General features: G+C 39.7%; 1 protein-coding gene and 1 pseudogene across 3 annotated transcripts in view; both read right to left on the bottom strand.

Moving 5' to 3' along the window:
* Positions 1-22723, bottom strand: part of NTN4 (netrin 4) — a 121586-nt gene that overhangs the window by 58321 nt on the left and 40542 nt on the right. For both annotated transcript variants that reach the window (XM_080809925.1, XM_080809926.1), the window contains exon 3: positions 14787-15065. In XM_080809925.1, the coding sequence (XP_080666051.1) occupies positions 14787-15065 (279 nt within the window). The remainder of the gene's footprint in view (positions 1-14786; positions 15066-22723) is intronic.
* On the bottom strand, positions 6879-12955 carry LOC308347991 (aspartate aminotransferase, mitochondrial-like; annotated as a pseudogene). Its single transcript has 5 exons — positions 12870-12955; positions 12627-12819; positions 11008-12315; positions 8101-8170; positions 6879-6982 (listed from the first exon to the last, which is right to left on the bottom strand). The product of its transcript is annotated as an aspartate aminotransferase, mitochondrial-like (transcript).

Raw genomic sequence — 22723 nt, 5'->3', positions numbered from 1 at the left:
ATTTCCTTGCTAATATTCTGTTGAGATGGTTTGTCCATTGACATAAATGGGGTGTTAAAGTCCCCTACTATTATTGTATTATTATCAATTAGTTCTTTTATGTTTCTTATTAACTGTTTTGTGTATTTGGGTGTTCAAATGTTGGGTGGATAAATACTTAGAATTGTTATATCTTCTTCTTGTATTTCCCCCTTTATGATTATATAATGTTTTTCTTTATTACAGTCTTTGTTTTAAAGTCTATTTTGTCTGATATAAGTAGTGCTACTCCCACTTTCTTTTGACATCCATTTGCATGATAAATGTTTCTCCATCCTCTCACTTTCAGTCTGCAGCTGCTTTTAGGTCTAAAATGAGTGTCTTGTAGGCAGTATATAGGTGAGTCTTGTTTTTTTATCCATTCTGCCGGCCTGTCTTTTGACTGGATTATTTAGTCCATTTATAGTCAAAGTAATTATTTATATATATATTTATATTTATATTTATATATTTATTGCTATTTTATTACCTGTTTTGCAGTCATTTATGAAGATTTTTCTGATCTCTTGTCTTTCTTTTGTGGTTTGTTGGTTTTCTTTAGTGATACATTTGGATTTCTTTCTCTTTATCCCTCACATATTTTTAGTGGTTTTTGATTTGTGGTTATCATTAGGTTTGTATATAACATTTTCTGCATATAGCAGTCTGTATTAAGTTGATGCTCATTTGATTTTGAACCCATTTTTTTACTCCTCCCCTCCCCACTTTTAGGTATATTTTGTTATATCTTACATCCTTTTATTCTGTGAGTTCCTTGACTTTTTATAGAAATATTCATATATGTTGCTTTTGTGTTTTTATGTTACCTTCATACTGACACTTACGGTCTTCCCTTTCCACTCAGAGTCCCCTTTAATATTTCTTGCAGGGTTGGCTTATTGGTAATGAACTCCTTTAGTTTTTGTTTGTCTGGAAAATTCTTTATTTATCCTTCTTTTCTGAATAATAGCCTTGTTGGATTAGCATATTCTTGGCTGCAGATTTTTCCCATTCAGCTCTTTGAATATATCATGCCAGTCCCTTTTGGCTTGGAAAGTTTCTGCCAGAAAATCCACTGATAGCCTTATGAGATTTCCCTTGTATGTAACTGTATTTTGTCTTGCTGCTTTTAAGATATTTTTTCTTTATCACTATAATTTACCATTTTTATTACAATATGCCTTGGTGTGGATCTGCTTTTGTTGATTTTGCTGGGGGTTCTTTGTGCCTCTTGGATCTAGAAATCTGTGTCCTTCCCCAGATTAGGGAAGTTCTCAGCTATTATTTCTTCAAATAAATTTTCTCTCCCCTTTTCTCTCTCTTCTTCTTCTGGGACTCCTATAATAGGAATGTTATTACATTTTATGGTGTCACTGAGGTCTTTAAGTCTGATCTCATTTTGCAAAATTCTCTCTGTTCTCTTTTGTTCAGCTTAATTACTTTCCATTACTCTATCTTCTAGCTCATTAATTCACTCCTCATTTTCTTCCACCCTGTTGTTCATTCCATCAAATGTATTTCTGATTTTGTTTATTGAACCCTTTATCTCTGCTTTGTTATTCCTTATCTCTGTGTTAAGAGTCTCACTGGTGCCGTCTTCTCTTTTCTCAAGTCCAGCAAGTGTCTTTATGATCATTACTTTAAATCTGGGGGTGCCTGGGTGGCTCAGTCAGTTTAGTGTCTGCCTTCAGCTCAGGTCATGATCCTGGGGTCCTGGGATTGAGCCCCACATAGGCTCCCTATTCAGTGGGGGTTTGGTTCTCCCTCTCCCTCTGCGGGAACCAAGGCCCTTCAAAATTCCCACATCTTGAGACACAGTGCGAACAGAAGTTTGGGATGGTCTTTTCAGGGAGAGGGCCTGCCACGCTGGTTCTAATGCAAGTATGACTGGGACGAATAGTTTCACCAGAGATGGCTGGGTATAAGCAAGTCAAGTAGTGAGTGTTAGTGCTGCACTGATTCCAACAGATGGCCCTGTGCTTATACTGAGGGGTTAGGGGGTGTTGGGAAATGGCACCTAGCAGTTCCTTTGTTCCCAGAGGGGTCTCTTTGTGAACACTGCCTCTCTGGGACAGGCTCAGAGATGAATAAATAACCTCCCCACTCTGTACCCAGGAGCTCTTTAGATTGCTGTTTCTACACTGTGTTTCCGAGGGCTATTTGCCTTCTCTCCAAGAGCAGCCCGAGTGCCTTAGGGGCTCTCTCTGAGCCAAGCCAGCTGATCTCTAAAACTTCAGGTTTTAAGCCCCATTGCTTACTAAAAACTCATGAAATTCATCCCCTCTCACTTTCCAAGCCAATTGCTATGGGGTTTCCTCTTTTTTGGGCACTCCCCTGTGTGTTAGTATGTCTCTTGCCCTTCTCCACAACCAGGGCCCCCTCCCCACTGCAGTGGCCATGATCTGTTTCTCTCCTAAAACAAGTCTCCACACTTTCTAACTTCTTTAATGTGGGCTTTTCTCTACCTTTAATTGTGAAGTTTTTCTGTCAGTCTTCAGGTTGATTTCTGGAGTACTTAGGATGACTTGATAGTTATCTAGTTGTATTCATGGGCTGAGGCAAGTCTGGGTTCCTCCTACTTGGCCACCATCTTCCCCTCTCTATCTGTTCACATCTGTGACAGTATTTTTTTTTTTTTAATTTTAAGTAATCTTCACATCCAACATGGGACTCAAATTTATAATCCTGAAAAGAGACGTACATTCCACTGACTGAGCCAGCCGGGCACCCTAGTAATATCTTCTGATGCACAAAAGTTATTACTTTCGATGAAGTCCAATTTATTCATTTTTTCTTTTGTTGCTTTGTGCTTTTGATGACAAATCTAAGAAACCATTTCTTAATCCAAGGTCACAGAGACTTAGTCTGTTTCCTTCTAAGTGTTTTAAAATTTTCAGTCTACAGTTAAGTCTTTGATCCATTTTGAGTAAATTTTTGTATATGGTATAAGAAAAGGGTCCAAATTCATTATTTTGCATGTGTTTATCTGGTTGTCCCAGCACCATTTGTTGAAAAGAGTTTTGTTTTTCCATTGAATAATCTGGACATCTTTGTTGAAAATCAGTTGACCATAGATGTCTGGATTTATTTCTGAACTCTTTATCTTATAAGGCTATATGTTCATCCTTATGCCAGCAGCATACTGTTTTTTAATTATTGTAACTTTTGAAATTGGGAATTGTGAGTCCTCCAACTTCGTTGTTCTTCAAAATTGTTTTGGATGTTCAAGACCCCTTGCCTTTCCATATGAATTCAGATTGTCCATTTCTGCAAAGAAGGCAGCTGGAATTTTGATAGGGGTTTCACTGGATCTATATATCAATTTGGGGACTGTTTCCATCTTAGCAATATTAAACGTCCCAATCCATGAAAACAGGATGTTTTTCCTTTTGTTTGTATCTTTAATTTCTTTCAAGAGTGTTTCAGAGTTTTCTGTGTGCAAATCTTACACCTACTTGGTTAAATTTATTCTGAAGTATTTTATTCTTTTTTGATGCTATTGTAAATGGAATTGTTTTCTTAATTTTATTTTTGGATTGTTAATTGCTAATGTACAGAAATATAAAGGTTTTTATATATTGATCATTGATCTTATATCCTGTAACTTTGCTAAACTTGTTTATGAGCTGTAACAGTTGTTTTGGCTATTGTTGTTTTGATTTTTTCGTGTGTGGATTCTTAGGGGTTTCTACATATAACATCAAGTCATCTGTGAACAGAGATAGTTTTACTTCTTCTTTCCAATCTGGATGCCTTTTATTTCGTTTTCTTGCTTAATTGCCCTAGCTAGAACTTCCAGTACACTAGTAAATAGAAGCTGTGAGAGCACACATCCTTGCCTTATTCTTGATCTTTGGGGGAAAAGCACTCATTTTTTTACCATGAAGTATGATGTTAATTGGGATTTTCATAGATCCCCTTCATCATGTTGAGTTAGTTCCCATCTATATATACTTTGTTGAATTTTTTTTCTTTTTAGTCAGGAAAGAATGTTGGACTTTGTCAACATCCATTGAGATGAGTATGCAGTTTTTAACCACTATCTTATTATTATGGTGTATTACATTGGTTGATTTTGTGATATTAAGCTAATCCTCAATCTTAAAATATATAGCCATCTATTTTCTTATTGGAATAATATAAATGTTTTGGTTTGCTAATTATTAACCAATATTTTATGATTTAATAATTAAACTTTTTTATATTAAGAAAAAAGAAGTAAATTAAGGTTGGAATGGCATTTTAAAATTAAAATTCAATATAGATGATGTAGAAATGAATTTCAATTAAAATTTCTTTCTGTGCAGCCAAGAAAATCACATTAAAAATGTCCCCAAAACATTTTTTGTCATCAATATTCCAAAAAAATTTTAAGAAAAACAATGGCAACATCAGAAATGATTTCACTGTGTGTTGTTTTCTCCTTTGCTTCAATTTTAAGAGATAAATGATTGAAAAGAAGTACTGAAGATAATTTAGTTATTCCCTGAAGAAATGTGACTCTGGATCAAAGATGCAGTGATCTATCTGACAGCCCTAGTATTTGTATAATTATGTTTTTTTAAAACTTGTTTGAAAGGATTTCCTTTCCTTAAGATGATACTAAAAGTCTTTATCTTATTGCTTTAAAAAGACTGCAGTAATCATCACAGTGAAAAAAATGAGCACCTTAATATAGATAAAAATCTACTGGAGAGTTCTGAGATTTTTTCGTTAGCATTATGTGAGTAAATGTGACATAGAGAATAAATTCTGGAATTAGATACATGGGGTTCCTAAAACCTGCTCTCAAAAATCTTGGAGAAATTCCTTAGTAACAAGACACAATGTCCTACCTATAAAATTAGGTAATAATAACAGCTCCATGTATTTGTTTGAGGATTAAAAGAAAAAATGTGTATAGAAATGTGACCCAGTCAAAACAGTCATTATTATTAATATTATTATGTTACTAACTGAAATGAATCTCTTACTTTTTAAATGTCGTTGATTTAATTCATCTATTGACCCAGGAATTTTTGAACTTACTATGTTAGACATTGTGAATGTTCCAGTATTGGCTATTAAAGAAGCAAGTAGTTTAGCAAATAGGGAAAGTTAAATATGTAAGAAAATAATTACAATACGGTACAATAAGTGTTTTAATTGGAGAGTTGTACTGGGCACCATGGGAAGCTTGAAGAATGATTGGAGTTCTGTTTTCAAGGCCACTAATGACCTAACTGTTTGATAAAATAGGCTATAATCCCTTACGTTTTATGTTAGTGAGATCGGGTGGCACAGTTTAACATCTTATTTTTTTGTTTATTATTTTTATTTTTTTAAAGGAGAGAGAGAGGGCAGAGCAGGCAGAGGGAGAGGGAAAAGCAGGCTTCCCACTGAGCAGAGAGCCCAACATGGGGGTCGATCCCAGGACCCTGGGATCATGACCTAAACCAAAGGCAGGCGCTTAACTGACTGAGGTAGCCAGGCACCCTGGGTGGCACAATTTGGAGCACAAGTCTCTTCACTGCTCCTACTCCAGGGTAATCCCAGAGTTAAATTCCCTTTTCTTTACATATAAGAATTGGATTAAATTGCAAATAAGAATTACAAGATAAATATGTTACAACTACAATCTTTAGCCCCTTTTCAGCATACTATGCTATAGAAATACTATGGTTCCACCTTCTCTTTAATTTTAATGCTTACCTGGGCCTTATCTGGGAAACAAAGAAACCTCTGCCCTTCAGGAATTCTGAGCTGACTGAGCCAGCTAAATTGCATGCCTGGTAGGGGTGCCCTTTAGAGATGCAAAACTAAGAGGCAAAGGACACCTGATCAGTATTTACTCTTACAAACTTCATAATTGTTCATATTATATATAAAACATTTAATAGTGGAACAAATGTAATCATTTTTCCATTTCTAGTACATGAGCTCTTTTAAAGCTAAAAATATATTTTAGTTTTTGAAAAAATTTTCTCTGCTTTTTTATTTCTATCTGAAGAGCTAAAAAGATATCAGAATTCCTTATGTCTAAAAAAGTCTCATGAGTTAATAAATACTATATTCCTTCCATCTCCCCACACATGTACTATTTTATTCCACTAAGATATTTGCATTGCTAAGATATAATACAACTGTAGTTTCAATTATAGTGTTAAGGTTTTGAATGCCAAAATTAACAGAACTTGTTTTCCTCACTATTTGAAATAGCTGTGAATTTTCTCTCTCTTGCGGAATGATTATGACATTGTGTGTGTGTATGTGTGTATTTTAACCTTATGTGTCTGGTGACTAAAAATTCTTGTAAGAAGGAATAAGGACTTAAGTTACAGTTAATCTTCTACTGAATGTAATTGTTTTAGGACAAACTGAAGTACGTTTCCAGCTCTTACAAATTTGGCAAGATACAAATGAAATACCACAGAGATATGAGTCCTGGGGTTGTGAACCAGAAGTGAGATATCTATCTGTAACCTCAGCTTTTCTCTTTCCATGTAGCTTAACCACCCCCCACCTCCCCGCCATTATATCAGCCATGAAACTGCAAGACTAGGCCTTGCAGACCCAGAGGTCTCCCAGCTATCTGTGGGATGGATCCGAAAATGCTACACTGAAAAGGAAATATTCATAAGAAAAATTTTCAAAGTGGGATATGCCTTGAATATTTGAAGGGTACTTTATAGCAAGAAACATGTCAAATTTACATTGTTTCTTCCCAAGTTTATGCTAGCAACTAAAACTTGTTAAAGAAACTCATTTTCGTATCTTTTCAATGCTCTAATTTTGACCTAAATATAGAGGCTTCCCTTTCTGAAAAAGCATGTTCATGAAAAGTTGAGTGAACAAATATGATATTTTGTAGAGAACCAGCTTTACCTTTCTACTAGCTTATGTTTCACTTCCAGAAATGTCCGCTCTGACACCAACAATTTGGCTTTAGTTGTTTCATTTAATCTTCCTGTGAAATAGTCAAAGCCTACAAATAAAAATGTAAACATTCTGGGGGAAACTTTGAAAGGAACCTCATACATGATTCTTCCATGAGTGCTAAAATTGTTTTGTAATACCTCTGGTTCTGAAGTCTTCTGGCTTCCTGATCATCAAATGAAAAGAATACTCAGGCAACTTTTGCCATCAAGAGAAAGTATATCTTACTGTCTCAAGAGAAAATAAGGCTAGATCCATCGGGCAATTTTATAGTCAAAACACTGGCAATTTCAGCCATGAACATATTTTACTGGCTTGCCCTTCTACTAGAAAACATAAGGTAGTAAATGAAGTATCAACATTCTGTACACCTTATATGGCATCTGTAGTTACTCATTGCCAAGGGACTAATGGCAAAGCTATACCGTAGTAACACACAGGAACACTGAAATAAGAAAGTCAAGACCTTGAAATGGATCAAGGATAATCTCACACTAACTGTATCAAATTGGCAGACTTAATAGTTTTTTAATATTTGGAATAAAACACTGTGTACCATTTTGGTGAGAGGATTACCTTTTCCTCCAGATCCTGATGTGACAAATGAAATAATTGGGATTGCTGCTGCCTTTATTGTTTTTAAGCCCTTGTTCTTTTCCTTAATATCCCAAAGAGTCAAGGGCTGTCTAATTATTACTTTTGGCTTATTTCACAGCACAGTAAAAAAATTTTTTTAGAGAAGATGAAAACTGTGGTCTTAAATCTGTTCTGACTGTATAAAACTTGATATATGAGATGTGCAAACATAAATATATGATTAAATGTATTCAGGTTCAGATGAGAAAAACTTTTGTAATGAAACTATATGAATAGTTCTAAAATTTGCCTTGCACAGCTAGGTAGCTAAGTAAGATTTTCCTTAAAACCCTACTTTCTGGTTCTAGATATGGTTTCAATATTTACTCTTAGATTTACAATATGCCAGTTAAAATATTGATACTTTTTAATAATTTTATAATGAGTTTCTGATTAGAAAAGAAAAATCCACCTTAACAAGTATGGTACAAGGCATCTAAACAATTTTTCACCCCCTTCTAAGGCTTCCATGTTGTCCAATGGGTGCTATGTTAGTAAAACAGTGAAACGTTCCATGTTCCCTCTTATTACCATCCATCAATCCAACAGCTGTGAAATCACCAGCTGCCAGGAAAAAGAGATCTACATCAGTCCTCTCTAGCTGCAAAGAGAAAAAGCTTTAAGATCTTCTTTTCACATAATGTCTGGGATCCCAGCAGGCTGGAGTCAAAATATAGTTTTCCTTGTTACAAAAGCTCTAGCTTTGCGAACATGTCAAACAGCACATAAGCTACAATTTATTTTTGTTGTTACTGGGGGAAGAAGTGTATGTGGGAGAAGTAATAGAAGTGGCTGAGGTGATGTAATAGAGTGACAGCAACATCAGTAGCGGATTCTAAATATCAGGCACTAGCTATCATAATTCTAATCCTCACAATAACGACAGAAGGTGGATCTTATTTTCTTGGGAAACTGAGGTTCGGTGAGACTGAGTAACTTAGCAAATGCCATGGTGAGTCAAATCCAGACCTGACTCCAAACTAGGTAGGAGCTTAATCACTGCACTGGTCTGCCTTCCAGTAAAATGAACTGATGAGGAAAAACTGAACTGGTAAAGAATAAATGGAATGTACTGGGAAGAAGGGGAAGCAGGAAGAAGACACAGGAGGAGTGTTTTAAGATAAATGAGGCTGCCAACTTGCACCCCACCTTGTGCCTTTTTCTGCTCCCCTCTCCTGCAGAAAGAAAGTGACCCTACAATCTTAGCATGAGAAACAGACTAAGTATCATTTCTATTAACTTAATTGTCTATCATCAGCCATTAAAAATTCTGGCCCATAAAGTCAGACTTTGTCAATTAATTACTCATCCTGACAACAATATTAGCTGCAGATGAATTGGCATGGTTTATAAAGCAGCAGAGCTCCAACTTTAGCAAGCGTTGAAATCACCTAGGCCCTATCTCCAGAGTTTCTGATTCAGAAGGTCTGGGGTAGGACCTGAGAGTTGGTAATTCTAACAAGTTCCCAGGGAATGCTGGTGCTGCTGGTTCAGGACCACACTGAGAATGACTAGGTGCAAAGAAAAGCTGTGCTAACCACAGATTTATACGTACATACCTATGACAAGCTGACTAGTAAAAGAATAGCATTTCTCAAGAGGCTACCTTCCATTGTGCAAGCACAATTTTCGAATTCAGTTATTTACAGCAGCATCTGTAAAATGAATAGTGTTCATACAAATGTAGGACAATTGACCTTATGGCCATGTTATTAATTAGGCAAAAGACTATGCTTTTAATGTGCAATTTGCTCACCTAAGCATTTGTAGAAATAAGAATATCACATTTAGAAGAGGCAAGCATACCTGAATGGAATACCAGCCCTTCATAAGCCAGGAAAAAAACACATAAAAATAAAATGCACTTAGGGATGGAAACATCTGAAACCAGAACTATCTCCATTTCTGACAATAAACTTCTGCTGGTCTTATGGTGCTTATGGCTTAAAAAACAAACATTTTAAGAGAGTAGAGACAAGAATATTCATAGAACTGGATTCCTGGAAGCCAACATACCCTTGACCACTTAGCCTGTTTCTTATCCCTTACCCTGCCCTGGCTCTGAGTTTGACTTAGTCTTGCCTGGTTTTGGCACATGTTGTAGTTATAATACTAGGATGATATGACCACTGCTGCTGGAATCAATATGAAAACTGGGGAACAGGATGTCACAAAACTAGTATTATTTTAAAAGGCAGTTTCAGAGTGACCCGAAATTAGTAAAGAAGTATGATTCCTATCCCATTGGGTCTTCTAGGATAGAGACTTCTCATTCCCACATCCTTTAAAACAAAACAAAACAAATAAACAAACAAAAAACACACAACTCTAAATAATCCCCTTTACTTGGTTATCAGGATCCTTTCTATAGGCTAACAGTTTTCTTTTGGGGGGCAGGGGGTGGGGCCCTACAATAACTTTATTATAACAGAGAACCCAGCCTGTAATAAGTCTACATGATTAGAGCAGATGGTTGTTATCTTTCCAAAGGGTGAAGCCTGAGCCCAGCTGGCAGCACACTAAGGTTAAAGCCAAGGTCCAGAATATCCTGTTTCCTGCTATTACCCTGCATTGCCCAGCTCATGATGTGGGATGAGAGACTGCACAACCACACTGAACAGAAGGATGAGGTCCCACCAGGCAGAGGCAACAGCCCAACAGGAGAAAATTTTAAAATAACCAAAAAGGATGCTGAAATAAGGTGCAGTTGCCCACCCTTGCTATTCTCTGTTGAAAAAGATGAGCTTATGGAATGAATAGCAAATTATGTCCTTTATTCTTCAAATGAATAAATCCTGAGAAGATGGGGTTGATGGCCAGTCAACCAGTAGAACAGGATGAAAATCTGAGCTAGTTATAGATCTTAGTGTCTCGGGAAAAGGGCAGCAGGGAGAAGAGAGAAGAGAGGAACATTAAAATGCCTGGAAGCATTAAAAAGGAGAAGCTTCTTTCTTTTTTTTCTTTAACAAGACAGGAAATAGTATCTTTTATTTTCCTTGTTGCAGAGGCAGCAGGCCTTGGTTTTCATAAAACATGATCTCCGTTCATATGGTCTGTTGATAAGATTGCTCAGTCATGGGAAGGCCAGGCTGAGCACTAATGTTAGGACTAGGTCTTCTCACAAAGCCTCTAACAAGCGCTGTGTCTCATGCGGAGTCCACAGAGGTACGTTCAACACCATAAAGTGCTCCAGTTAAAGCTTCTGTGATATTGCAATGATACGATTAATGGCTTTTTAAAAAAGGATATGGCTTTCTTGTACATATTAGCTATTTCAGAAAAGTTGTGGATAAAAAGATGGGGGAGAGTCTGGTTTCAAGCCACACAGTTCCAGACACCAGCTACAGATGCCTCTGCCCTGTTTAACTACATGTTCTTTTCTGAGAAACACATTCAGTTACTGTGGTTGAAAGAAATGATCCACTCATCACCTCCAACCTTCCTTATCCTGTGAATCTCACATGTGCAAAGGCTGAAGGCAGGACAGTGTTGTCTCTGTTCCCTCTCATTAGGGAAATCACTTGGTGACCTGGTGAATGTCATGAACAAGGTAGCCCAGTTGTCCAAGATGACCCTTGCCACAGGGATGCAGCTGACCTCTGTCATTTAGATGGAGAACTCCTTGGTCAGCTGCTCCACCTGTTCAGGATTTAGCCCTCTGAACCAAAACAGGCCAATCTGGTCAGGGATGTGCTATCCATCATTGGGAGAAGCCCTCCCTCTTGAGGTTGGAGACCAGCTGAATCTGCATAGTAATGATGCAGTTGGCCATGATTGCACTTCCTGCAACTATTGTTTTGGAAAATCTGGGCTGATGAGAATGGTCAAGGCAACCTGAGCTCTATTGAGAGGAGGGCTGGAATACACAGGGGAACATCAAGGTCTTCAGTTGTGACTCCACCCCTCTAACTTCAACATCTTCGCAGAGCACAGTGAAGTCTCCCACATGCTTACCATAGAAGCCCATGTTCTTGGTATAGGATTGGCAGAGACAAACATTAATGCCCTCTTCATTGAAGTGGTGCACAACCCAGGCACCCTTGTTATCATCACTACTGGCAAAACCTTGGTAGGCCATGTCGAAGAACTAGAAAGATTCTTCTTTCACTGCTATTGCTGTTGCCTTCTATTGCTCAGGATGAGGGTCCACTCCCATGGGATTCTGGGAAGGAGTGTGCAGAAGAACACTTTGCTCTGGTGTTTTTGAAATATCCTCCCTAGTGCCTGTGAAGTTAAAGCTACAAGTCTTGGGGTCATATTATTGATAACCTTGCAGCTGCATGCTAGTGTGTCTGATGGTTTGGGCAGAAGGACATCTTGGCTGAACTTAAAAAATCTTCACAGAAGGCTAGCTCTGATCCCTAAGGCCTCAGTTCCAGAAATGGTCTGCACAGTGACATGCTGGCCGATTTTCAACACTTTGCTGTTCTCACCCAGGGTTAGTTTTGTAGGTGCCTTGCAAAATTCAGCCAGTCCTGCAAGGGGCAAATTTTCTTTGTTCAGATATTTTGCAGCAAAATAGGCCTCTGCCTTCCAGACACCAGGAGGACGTAGGCTTTTCATGATACTGGTAGGCACCACCTACCAGATTCTTCTTTTTACTGCCAGTATCTCTCTTATAGGCTTTTGTGATTCCCAGGATTGGATCTGGGGCCCCACCTCCGTATGGGCTCACCAGGAGATGACTCTTGCAGAGGGCAGCTGGTGAGGTTGGTGTGGAAGGTGGCAGTGATTTTGGATAGAACACTGCCGGAATGCACAACATCATGGTGGAAGCAAGAGGTTCGGTGGGTAGTGGCAGAATGGAGTGGAGGGCCAGCGGTGCAGACATGGAGGCTCAGGCTCATAGGATGAGCTATCTTGCTGGCAGAAGACTGTGTGGAGTAGTTATATTTTAAGACTTTTGCAGAAGTTTCTGTTAACTCTGTGTATGTATCCCTTTTAGAATTTAGCAGAATAGAATTCTTTTTTTTTTTTTAATAAGAAAGCCATTTTTTAAAAAATTTCTAAAACTCTAGCATACATTTCTAGGAGGTGCTGATGGTCACTCACCATACCTGTACCAAGTTGTCTGCGTAGCTAGCAAACAGTCTGGCCATCAGTAGAGCAGGGCAGGTGCACTGGGGAGGCCCTGACTTCCTGCTGGTGCTGGTAATTTCTTGTTTCAGTTCATCTACAATGATCTTGCCCTTCAAGTCCCAGATCTTGATGCTGTGGCCTCTGGCAGCCCAGAGCCAGTAGTGGTGGGGGCTGAATCAAGGGCATTGACGATGTCCCTGCCAGCTAGCATATGAAGGTACTTGCCTTTGTGGAGGTCCCACATTATGGCCTGGCCAGCCGTGCCTCCAGAAGCACAGAGGAATCCATCTAGCCAGTCACAGCCCATGTGACCAATGTGGTTGGTCTTCAGCTTACAGTTTTCCACATTTTATACCCTGACCGGCTTGTGGCTTATGAACAAAAGAAATTTATTTCTCACAGTTCTGGAGAATGGAAGTCCAAGATCAGGGTGCCAGCAGGGTCTGTTTCTCGTAAAGACCCTCTTCTGGGTGACAGACTACTGCCTGCTCATTGTATCCTCACATAGCTGAAAGAGAGCTAGCTAGCTCTCTGGTCTCTTAAGGCCACAAATCCCATTCACGAGGTCTCTACTCTCATGACCTAATTACCTCCCAAAGGCCCCACCTCCACATCCCATCACATTGTGATGAGGTTTTCAACATACGAATTTTGGAGGGACACAAACACTCAGCCCATTGCAGCCCGCATGCTCTCCTTTCACTCATTCACTGAAATATAATGGCAGAAATGTATTGGCATTCTACCTCACACCATCTTTCTAGTTTACAGTCTAGTAGATTAGCACATGTCTAGAATATCTGAGTTATTTTCTTTGTGAATCATACCTGAACCCCCTTAACTTAGGTATTACAAATTATTCCATCCTTTATTTGAAGGAATGTTAGCTCAAAAATCCATCAGTGTCTGCAAATTGGTAGGTGTTTTCCGGGTGAGTACTGCTTTTTCTCCAACTTGGAAGCCCCAGCTTCATTTCTAGAGTAAATAGCATTGTTTCTGTTTTTGAAACTCTGGTCACTACCCTACTCATTTTCATTACCGCAGTGCTGTCCTACATCCCAGGGACTTAGCCCAGCAAATGCAAACTTTTCTGTTGGTTAACTGGTTCATGGTCCCTTATGGCCCTGTCCTCTATTAGGGCCGGGCAAAAGAAGACAAATGTGGAAGTCTCCTCTCTAGGAAATGAAGTAAGGATACTTTGAGGTCTTAAATTTTTATTTATTTTTTTTCTTGATCAGAAGTATCAGAGAAAAATATAAAATTCAAAAATTGGAGTGCTCTCTTCCTTGCCTTCTCTTTGCCTGATCCCCAGCCATGGCTCTGGGTGCATCCCAACAAGGCACTTGCTGTCTGAGCCACTTTGTGTGTGTGTATATGTGTGTGTGTGTTTTGGAAGAAAGTGATGTGAGGACAATGACAAATTTTTCATCATTTTTCTTTTCCTGTGTTGCTATCATTCAATCAGACACCTACCAAACACCTAACTCTGGCTCAGGTAACACACTGTCCTGAGGAGACATAGGTCATGCAGTCCTGGTCTTTGGGAGTTTGCGATCTCCCAGGAGATGCAGTCAAGTGAAAGTTCGGAGGAAAACACAAGGGGATGTGTGACTGTAGAGGAAAGGGGGTTTAACTCTGGCTTAGGGTGACTGGGGGTTAGGCCACTCTTCACTGAGGAGAATTATTATTCATTCTGTTGGCCAGACAGCAAAAGATACCAGGCATTAAACTGAGGTTCTTGTTTTTTCCACTTTAAAGTCAACTCAACAATGGTCCCCATTTACTGTCAAAGCTAGCTCCTGTGTGATAATGCCACGAATATGATTATGCCAACCTCTCCTGCTGCTCACCTTACACTTCATATCTGAAGGTCATGGTATTAAAAATTGGCATGGATGTATTCCAAAGAATCTGGTTATCATTTATGACTATTTATAATTCTAAAATTGAAGAGTTAAAAAACGAGTTAATTGGCATTTTATAGGATTGGTATGGAGTCGGAAGAGTGAATCAGCAGAGAGAGAAACAGAAGCACTGTGTGAGCAAAGACCAACTCTGAGGAAACTTAGATTACCACTGCCCAAAGCTGAAGGTAACTCATGGTTTGTTTTTCATAGGGGAGGAATTGTTTCACATACCACGTGGAATGCTCCTGGGGCCTTGACCGGTCTGAAGCCGTCAACAGGTACGCACTGATCAGCATGGCCATTGCAGAAGCAGCTGCCCTTGACAATGAAATCATAGATTGCGTAATGTGTAAAATGTTGAGGCTTTGCGGTCAGGTCATTCCTCTGACAGGGGCAAGACTGCCGTTTCAGCAGCTGCACACGGAGGTTAGTGATCTTCAGCTGCTCCTGCACTTTGGCACCGTAAGGGTTCTCTGCATCGTATGGCGGTGACAAAGCTCGGAAAATAACCTGTAAAGAAGAAAAATATTACCATGAGTATATAGGGCTGTGTGCAAACCCCAAATCATTTGCCTCATACAATTTTGAGGTGATTTATACCTTTTGTCATCTGCAAGTGATAAGATAGGCAGCCTTTTGACCTAGATCACACAGGTGTGCTGCCTGTTCGGATGCAGGATAAGTATGAGCTAAGTAGCCAGCAGGGACCTGACTCTTGAGATGAAGGCAGCCATGCAGAGACTGGGAAGAGCATTTTGGGCAGAAGGAACACAAGTTTAAAGGCCTGGAAGCTGAATCAAGCCTGGCTTTTTTTTTTTTTTAAGATTTTATTTTTATTTATATGACAGAGAGAGCAAGTGCATAAGCAGGGGGAGCGGCAGAGGGAGAGGGAGAAGCAGATTCCCCGCTAAGCAGGGAGCCCAATTCGGGACTCGATCCCAGGACCCCGGGATCATGACCGGAGCTGAAGGCAGACGCTTAACCGACTGAGCCACCCAGGTGCCCTCAAGCCTGGCTTATTAAAGGAAGAACAACAAGGCCAGTGTGACTGAGGTCCAGGAAACAAGGGGACAGTTTTCAGAGCAGAGGACGGAGCCAGGACAAGACAGATCAAGAACAGAGAGCCCTTAAAGGCCATGGTAGTTATTCTAGCTGTAGTGGGAAGCCACAGGAAGGTCATACACAGAGAAGTGATGTGATGTGATTTGCATTTTTTAAAAAGACAATTCTTGCTCCTGTGAGGAGAATGGATTATAAAGCGTGACGAATAGAAGCAGGAGGACCAGTTAGGAAGTGATTGCAAAATCAAGATCCAGACACTTCTATTTCCAGATAAGGTGTGACCCTTTCGAAGACTAATCAGTTATTAATTGGGGTCATGGTTGCTGCAAATACTTCGGGGTTCCCCTCTTCTGGATCTGCCTTCCATGCTTGTGGCACATTCTTGGAATATTCTTACTAGCAGTGAATATACAGTCCTTTCAGAGTGGATTTGATTTCTGAAATCAGTTAAAGGCCCCTTAAATCCACATATAGAGAGTAAAATGGCTGATCAAGTTAGTTAAGAGTACTTTGGTTAAATGCAAAGTAGAAGTAATAAAACGGTTTTTATTGTGTATGTTAGAGATAGACTCGAAAGGCAATTTAAAACTTGAGTTCTGAGGAGGGAACCAGAGGGAGGAAGATTCAGAAGGGACGGGCTTTGGGCATGTGTGTGTATCTATACATTATATGGGAGTAATAAAAGGGGCCCAGGGTGGAGTGGTACAAACTTCTCTAAGGGTCTGTTCACTTTGGGGGAATAGAGGCTGGTGGAAGAGGAAATCATTGCTAGTAGAAACCAATGAATATAAAAAAGGAATTCCAAACAATCTCATGACATAAACCAGTATTATAAGGAGGCCAACACTAAATTATACCTTATTATGGAGATTTGAAAAAAAAAAAAGAATGAAACCTCAATCAATCTTGTTAATTTATATAATGAGAGACAAAGCTCTCTTGAAAAATTCTTAGGTATCTCTTGATTTTTTAAAGATATGTTAAGGGGCTGGGTGGCTCAGATGGTTAAGCATCTGCCTTCAGCCCAGGTCAGGGTCCCAGGCTTCTGGGATCAAGCCCCACATTGGGCTCCCTGTTCAGTGGGGAGCCTGCTTCTCCCCCTGCCGCTTCCCCTGCTTGTGCTCTCGCTCTCTCTCAAATACATACATAAAATATCTTTAAAAAAGATATGCTAGAACTCTTTTTCAGAAATATTTGGATAACCAAGTAGTTTGAAAGTAAAGTAATTATTAAAAAGTAGGCTTTGGGGACGCCTGGGTGGCTCAGTTGGTTAAGCAGCTGCCTTCGGCTCAGGTCATGATCCCAGCGTCCTGGGATCAAGTCCCACATCGGGCTCCTTGCTTGGCAGGGAGCCTGCTTCTCCTTCTGCCTCTGCCTGTGCTCACTCACTCACTCTCCCTCTCTCTCTCTGACAAATAAATAAAATCTTTAAAAAAAATAATAAAAAGTAGGCTTTGGCTAAACTTCCATTTAGAGAGAATGTATCTAAAAGTAGTTTTCCAGGAAAAAACTTCCTTAAAAAAAAACGTTGTAGCCTAAACTTTAACAATATTCCACACCATTTATTCACATGTAAAGTGAATACTTTGGATGTAAAAATTTCATTTTGGAAATTGATTTTGCACTGAAAGTATGGAAGGCAAGAATCAACTGTGCAGGATCACATCTTCAGGCCCACTGGTACATAACTGTCCTAAATGAAATACAACTTTGGGGGAGGGGGTAATAAGTCAATGGATACTCTCCGTCCAGCAGCTTATAAACAGAAGTTGGATCATGTCACTCTGCTTAAATTTACCTCCACCCAAAGACCTCCCATTTGTCTCAGAATAAAATATAAAGTCCTTGTAGCAGCCTTGCCTCATTTCTGTTCTTAGTGCTTATTACCAACTGACCCATTGTAGTAGTCATTGTGTAATGATTTACCATTGTCCCAGTCTAGAAAGTAAACTCCTTGAGGGTAATCTCTGATCCCAGGACAGTGCCTGGTGCAGAGTCAATATTCAGTAAATTTTTGGTAAACTAATTGGTTGATTTTAACATTGTTCTTGTCATTCAAGTAATAGGTGAGAATTTTAAATAACTTAGCTTCCTCTTACAAGGTCTTAAATGGATTCACATACTGAATTCATGTTATAACACTAGAAAGGAAGAGATAGGAACTTGTATTATAAAAGTTATAAATAATTAACTCATTAACCAGTTTCTGCATTTCTAGGTATTTTTTTTTTTTTTTAAAGATTTTATTTATTTATTTGACAGACAGAGATCACAAGTAGGCAGAGAGGCAGGCAGAGAGAGAGGAGGAAGCAGGCTCCCCGCTGAGCAGAGAGCCCGATGCGGGGCTCGATCCCAGGACCCTGAGATCATGACCCGAGCCGAAAGCAGAGGCCTTAACCCACTGAGCCACCCAGGCGCCCCATTTCTAGGTATTTTTGAACTTGAAAAAAGTTGTAGCCTAAACTTTAACAATATTCCACACCATTTATTCACATGTAAAGTGTTGGAAACAACATAGGGAATAAAATTTTCCAACAAATAATATGTCACCTACTTGGAAGTCAATAGATAACTAATGTCTCTTTTTAATTTTTTAAAATATTATTTTATCTAAGTTCAATTAATTAACAATTAATTAAAAATTAACATTAATCAACTAATAAATTAATTTAAGTTCAATTAATTAAGTTTGATTAATAATTAATAGTGTATTATTAGTTTCAGAGATAGAGTTCAGTGATTCATCAGTTGCATATAACACCCAGTGCTCTAGAAGTAATCTCTTTTAATGATAGCCCATATCACAGCATAATTTTACATTTGAATCATTAAAAAAAAACACCGAATCCATTGTGAGTTATGTGGAGCTTATTTTTCATAAAATATCCCAAATACTGGCACTCTGTTAGACATGTGTGAGGAACTCTAAATAAAACCAATAATGTGGGGGGGGAGGAGTCAAGATGGCGGAGAAGTAGCAGGCTGAGACGACATCGGGTAGCAGGAGATCAGCTAGATAGCTTATCTAACCATTGTGAACACCTATAAATCCAACGGGAAATCGAAGAGAAGAAGAGCAACAATCCCAGAAACAGAAAATCGATCACTTTCTGAAAGGTAGGACCTGCGGAGAAGTGAATCCAAAGCGACGGGAAGATAGACCCCGGGGGGAGGGGCCGGCACCCGGCAAGCGGCGGAGCGACGGAGCACAAAACCGGGACTTTTAAAAGTCGGCTCCACTGGGAGACATCGCTCCAGAGGCTAAACTGGGGGGAAACCCAGGCGGGGTCAGCATAACCCCAGGACCCGCGGGGTCACAGAAGGACTGGGGGTGTCTGAGTGCCGCAGAGCTCGCAGGTATTAGAGCGGGGAAGCCGGCTATAGCGACAAAGCCGAGGAGTGAGCTCTAAGCCCGGGGTTACCTTGTGCCGGTCGCAGGCTGGGTGGGCTCGGAGCGCGGCCGGAGGCCACGGAGACAAAAGCGACCCGGCGCTTTTCTCCAGCTCCAACAATTGACTGCTTTCCTCGAGGCGCGACCGCAAGCCAGGGAGGCGGGGCTATTGGGCGCTTTGCTCTGAGAGCGCACTGAGGAGCGGAACCCCAAGCTCTCGGCTCCTCTGGGCCGAGAGATTGGGAGGCCGCCATCTTCATTCCCGTCCTCCGGAACTCTACGGAAAGCGCTCAGGGAACAAAAGCTCCCGAAAGCGAACCCGAGCGGATTACTTAGCCCGGCCCCTGGCAAGGGCGGTGCAATTCCGCCTGCGGCAAAGACACTTGAGAATCACTACAACAGGCCCCTCCCCCAGAAGATCAACAAGAAACCATCCAAAACCAACTTCAGTCACCAAGAACAGCGGAATTCCACAGCAGGAGAAAGCAAATCCTACCTGGACAAAATGACAAGGCGGAAAAACTCACCTCAAAAAAAAAGAACAAGAGGCCGTACCGAAGGCTGGAGACCTAATCAATACAGACATAGGTAGCATGACAGATCTAGAGTTCAGAATGACAATTCTCAAGGTTCTAGCCGGGCTCGAAAAAGGCATAGAAGATATTAGAGAAACCCTCTCCGGAGAGATAAAAGCCCTTTCTGGAGAAATAAAAGAACTAAAATCTAACCAAGTTGAAATCAAAAAAGCTATTCATGAGGTGCAATCAAAAATGGAAGCTCTCACTGCCAGGATAAATGAGGCAGAAGAAAGAATTAGTGACATAGAAGACCAAATGACAGAGAATAAAGAAGCTGAGCAAAAGAGAGACAAACATCTACTGGAACACGAGGAGAGGATTCGAGAGATAAGTGACACCATAAGACGACACAACATTAGAATAATTGGGATTCCAGAAGAAGAAGAAAGAGAGAGGGGAGCAGAAGGTATATTGGAGACAATTATTGGAGAGAATTTCCCTAATATGGCAAAGGGAACAAACATCAAAATCCAGGAGATGCTAAGAACGCCCCTCAAAATCAATAAAAATAGGTCCACACCTCGTCACCTGATAGTAAAATTTACAAGTCTTAGCGACAAAGAGAAAATCCTGAAAGCAGCCCGGGAAAAGAAGTCTGTAACATACAAGGGTAAAAACATTAGATTGGCAGCGGACCTATCCACAGAGACCTGGCAGGCCAGAAAGAACTGGCATGATATATTCAGAGCACTAAATGAGAAAAACATGCAGCCAAGAATACTATATCCGGCTAGGCTATCATTGAAAATAGAAGGAGAGATAAAGAGCTTCCAGGACAAACAAAAGCTGAAAGAATTTGCAAACACCAAACCAGCTCTACAGGAAATATTGAAAGGGGTCCTCTAAGCAAAGAGAGACCCTAAAAGTAGTAGATCAGAAAGAAACAGAAACAATATACAGTAACAATCATCTTACAGGCAATACAATGGCACTAAATTCATATCTCTCAATAGTTACCCTGAATGTTAATGGGCTAAATGCCCCAATCAAAAGACACAGGGTATCAGAATGGATAAAAAAACAAAACCCATCCATATGCTGCCTCCAAGAAACTCATTTTAGACCCGAAGACACCTCCAGATTTAAAGTGAGGGGGTGGAAAACAATGTACCATGCTAATGGACATCAGAAGAAAGCTGGGGTGGCAATCCTTATATCAGATCAATTAGATTTTAAGCCAAAGACTATAATAAGAGATGAGGAAGGACACTATATCATACTCAAAGGGTCTGTCCAACAAGAAGATCTAACAATCTTAAACATCTATGCCCCTAACATGGGAGCAGCCAACTATATAAACCAATTAATAACAAAATCAAAGAAATACATCGACAGTAATACAATAATAGCAGGGGACTTTAACACTCCCCTCACTGAAATGGACAGATCATCTAAGCAAAAGATCAACAAGGAAATAAAGGCCTTAAATGACACACTGGACCAGATGGACATCACAGATATATTCAGAACATTCCATCCCAAAGCAACAGAATATACATTCTTCTCTAGTGCACATGGAACATTCTCCAGAATAGACCACATCCTGGGTCATAAATCAGGTCTCAATCGGTACGAAAAGATCGAGATCATTCCCTGCATATTTTCAGACCACAATGCTCTGAAGCTCGAACTCAATCACAAGAGGAAATTTGGAAAGAACGCAAATACATGGAGACTAAACAGCATCCTTCTAAAAAATGAATGGGTCAACCAGGAAATTAAAGAAGAATTGAAAAAATTCATGGAAACAAATGATAATGAAAACACAACAGTTCAAAATCTGTGGGACACAACAAAGGCAGTCCTGAGAGGAAAATATATAGCAGTGCAAGCCTTTCTCAAGAAACAAGAAAGGTCTCAAATACACAACCTAACCCTACACCTAAAGGAGCTGGAGAGAGAACAACAAAGAAAGCCTAAACCCAGCAGGAGAAGAGAAATCATAAAGATCAGAGCAGAAATCAATGAAATAGAAACTAAAAAAACAATAGAACAAATCAACAAAACTAGGAGCTGGTTCTTTGAAAGAATTAATAAGATTGATAAGCCCCTGGCCAGACTTATCAAAAAGAAAAGAGAAAGGACGCAAATAAATAAAATCATGAATGAAAGAGGAGAGATCACAACCAACACCAAAGAAATACAAACAATTATAAGAACATACTACGAGCAACTCTATGGCAACAAATTTGACAACCTGGAAGAAATGGATACATTTCTAGAGATGTATAAACTACCACAACTGAACCAGGAAGAAATAGATAACCTGAACAGACCCATAACCAGTAAGGAGATTGAAACAGTCATCAAAAATCTCCAAACAAACAAAAGTCCAGGACCAGACGGCTTCCCAGGGGAATTCTACCAAACATTTAAAGAAGAATTAATTCCTATTCTCCTGAAACTGTTCCAAAAAATAGAAATGGAAGGAAAACTTCCAAACTCATTCTATGAGGCCAGCATCACCTTGATCCCAAAACCAGACAAGGATCCCACCAAAAAAGAGAATTACAGACCAATATCCTTGATGAACACAGATGCGAAAATTCTCACCAAAATACTGGCCAATAGGATCCAACAGTACATTAAAAGGATTATTCACCACGACCAAGTGGGATTTATTCCAGGGCTGCAAGGTTGGTTCAACATCCGCAAATCCATCAATGTGATACAATACATTAATAAAAGAAAGAGTAAGAACCATATGATACTCTCAATAGATGCTGAAAAAGCGTTTGACAAAGTGCAGCATCCCTTCCTGATTAAAACTCTTCAAAGTGTAGGGATAGAAGGCACATACCTCAACATTATCAAAGCCATCTATGAAAAACCCACCGCAAATATCATTCTCAATGGAGAAAAACTGAAAGCTTTTCCGCTAAGGTCAGGAACACGGCAGGGATGTCCGTTATCACCACTGCTGTTCAATATAGTACTAGAAGTCCTAGCCTCAGCAATCAGACAACAAAAAGAAATTAAAGGCATCCAAATTGGCAAAGAAGAAGTCAAACTATCACTCTTTGCAGATGATATGATACTATATGTGGAAAACCCAAAAGGCTCCACTCCAAAACTGCTAGAACTTATACAGGAATTCAGTAAAGTGTCAGGATATAAAGTCAATGCACAGAAATCAG

The sequence above is a fragment of the Martes martes genome (assembly GCF_963455335.1).
Source record: "Martes martes genome assembly, chromosome: 8".
Taxonomy (NCBI): domain Eukaryota; kingdom Metazoa; phylum Chordata; class Mammalia; order Carnivora; family Mustelidae; genus Martes; species Martes martes.
Note: the sequence above shows the minus strand (reverse complement) of the source record. Positions and strands in the feature narration are given on the sequence as shown.